We start from the raw sequence: 2,500 nt of genomic DNA, 5'->3' as shown, positions 1-2,500 counted from the left end.
GGTTTCTTTAGATAGTGTGAAGTTGACGTTATTCCGGTCTTTGTTATTGTTTTTGCCACTCATGTTTATTAGTAATTCTCACTAAACGGTATTAGCCAGACTATAAACGTTCAATGTCACAACATTGCCTCCCGGAAGTAGTACGGACAAAGACACAAATCTATGTGTAACCTTAAACGTTTATAGTCTGGTTAACACAGTTTAGTAAGAATTACTCATAAACGCGGATGGCAAAAAAAAAATAACAGAGGCCGTAGCGACGTCAACCTCGATCTATCTATACGTGAAACGGACAATAGCAATTGCTTGCTATCCTTTGGATAGAACGCTAGTACTTTCCGCCAAATCTAATAGACTCAGCTACGCATTCACTTTTGGTTGGACAAGGGGGTCAGAAAAAAAAATCTCGACTGCACCTCGGATTTGATCTTGGTCTCTTTGCGTGTGAAGAAGTGCTCTACCAACTGAGCTATTGGGACTCCCAAATCATATCAATTAGACTATACATGTTCAAAGTTACACATAGTTTTTTTTTAAATTTTCATTTTGGTTAAGTTTTAGCACGTTATAGACAGAATGAAGTTGACGTCACTTGGGCGTTTGTTATTGTTTTTTGGCATCCACGTTTATGAGTAATTCTCACTTAACTGGATTATCCAGACTATAAAAGTTCATGGTTACACATAGTTTTGTATGTTGGTCCGTTATACTTCGGGATGGCAATTATATGAGCTGCTTAGCCAAACGCATAGTATCTATATCCACTCGGCGCATGTTGTAAGTATTTGACCAAAACGCATAGCTTCAATATCAGTTTTTTAAAAATTGTCATGATATTTATTTAAAAAAAAAAATTTTGTGACTCGTTTCCAGATAGGATGCACTGGGGTGCTGGCCCGGTTATCAATCCTTCGGACTCAATGGATTGTTATAACACAGGATCGACAGTGGCCGCCTACATTGGTACGCAGTGTGCTCAGGACAGCGATTACCCATTTGAGACGTATTCAACATGGCGGGTGACGGGTTCACCAACGTCTACAGTCTTTGGATCCATGCACTTCCTGTGTATAGGGCCGGATGGTAAGCGTGAGACTTAAGTGTATATGACCGTAGCCATCGTAACCTTATAGCCTGACACTAGAACCCACTAGGCCTTACTGTTTGACATCATTTTAAAGGTTTGTGCACAGCCTAGTGAGTTGTTGTTAGTAGAGCTCAAGGAAACAAGTGATTCCATTGGTTGAACTATTGAATACAACTCACAATTTGTTTTCTTTTGCGGCTTAAGACTTGTCTTTTGACGTCATTTTTTGGTCAGTATCAGGCCATCAGTTAACGATGGGTACAAGATGACCGTGGCCTTCGTAATCTCATGGCCTGATTATATTAACCCCCAAATGACGTCAAAAGACAAGTCTTTGGCCACAAAAGAAAACAAATCGTGAGTTGTATTTAACAGTTCAACCAATGGGATCACTTATTTCCTTGACCATTACCAAAGACAACTCACTAGGCTGTCCACAAACCTAAAAATGACGTCAAAATATGGGTCTTAGCGGGTTTTAGTACCAGGCTATAGATAGTCTGCGCTTGGCCCAGTTGCTCACGACATTGCCATCAGGAAATATAACGAGCTAACACACAAAACTATGTGTAACCTTGAACGATTATAGTCTGGTTAAAAGATAGAATGAAGTTGACCTCACTCGGGTCTTTGTTATTGTTTTTTTTGCCATCCATGTTTATGAGTAATTCTCACTTAACAGGATTAACCAGACTATAAAATTCATGGTTACACCGATTTTGTGTGTTGGTCCGTTATACTTCGGGATGGCAATGTTGTGAGCTTCTTAGCCAAGCGCATACTATCTATCATCCTTAACTCTCCTGTCACTCAGCGTTGGTAATTAATTTCAGTTTCCGTGATATGTCTTTGTAGGACAAAAACTTTGAATAATAACTAGGTGTTACTCCATATTTCCAGTTTGTCATGCGGCTATGTGGTCTAGTGGTATGGTACTCACCTTCGGATTGGAAGGTCCTCGGTTTGATCCCAAACAGTGCATAGTTGAATCCTTAGAAAAGGCTCTTAAATGAATTCTCTCACCGGACTCGGGCAATGCTGTCCGTTAACAGCTTTGTCTTTGTCCAAAAGTAACAAACTGTATCATGTCTCGTTCTACATGTTAAATGTTGCTGTTGGATAGAGACCCCCTGTAAAGCGCCTTGAGCACTTTTAGTTGATATTTCTCTATATAAAACAGGTCAAAGGTCAAATCTAAGTCGTCTTGTTATATCCTCATAATTTTCATCTATTACAGAGCTACCTACTTGAAATGTAGTTTCCAAGGGGAAAAAAAGGACCCAATAAATAACATTACAAATCAATTACTTGCCTTCAACATAATCAAAATATTATGCTCCAAATGCTCCAAAGTCCACAATACAGTTTCTGAGCAACCAAACTCTCCTTTTCAACAATATTTAATCAATCAAA

The 2,500-nt window shown here is 39.1% G+C and overlaps 1 protein-coding gene across 1 annotated transcript in view; it reads left to right on the top strand.

Moving 5' to 3' along the window:
* LOC144956315 (uncharacterized) overlaps positions 1-2,500 on the top strand; it is a 10,608-nt gene that overhangs the window by 3,264 nt on the left and 4,844 nt on the right. Inside the window, exon 3 of the mRNA XM_078886814.1 lies at positions 874-1,083. Coding sequence (XP_078742940.1) covers positions 874-1,083 — 210 coding nt within the window. The remainder of the gene's footprint in view (positions 1-873; positions 1,084-2,500) is intronic.

The sequence above is a fragment of the Berghia stephanieae genome, chromosome 11, assembly GCF_034508935.2.
Source record: "Berghia stephanieae isolate SIO BIC M18660-M18661 chromosome 11, UCSD_Bste_1.3, whole genome shotgun sequence".
Taxonomy (NCBI): domain Eukaryota; kingdom Metazoa; phylum Mollusca; class Gastropoda; order Nudibranchia; family Aeolidiidae; genus Berghia; species Berghia stephanieae.
Note: the sequence above shows the minus strand (reverse complement) of the source record. Positions and strands in the feature narration are given on the sequence as shown.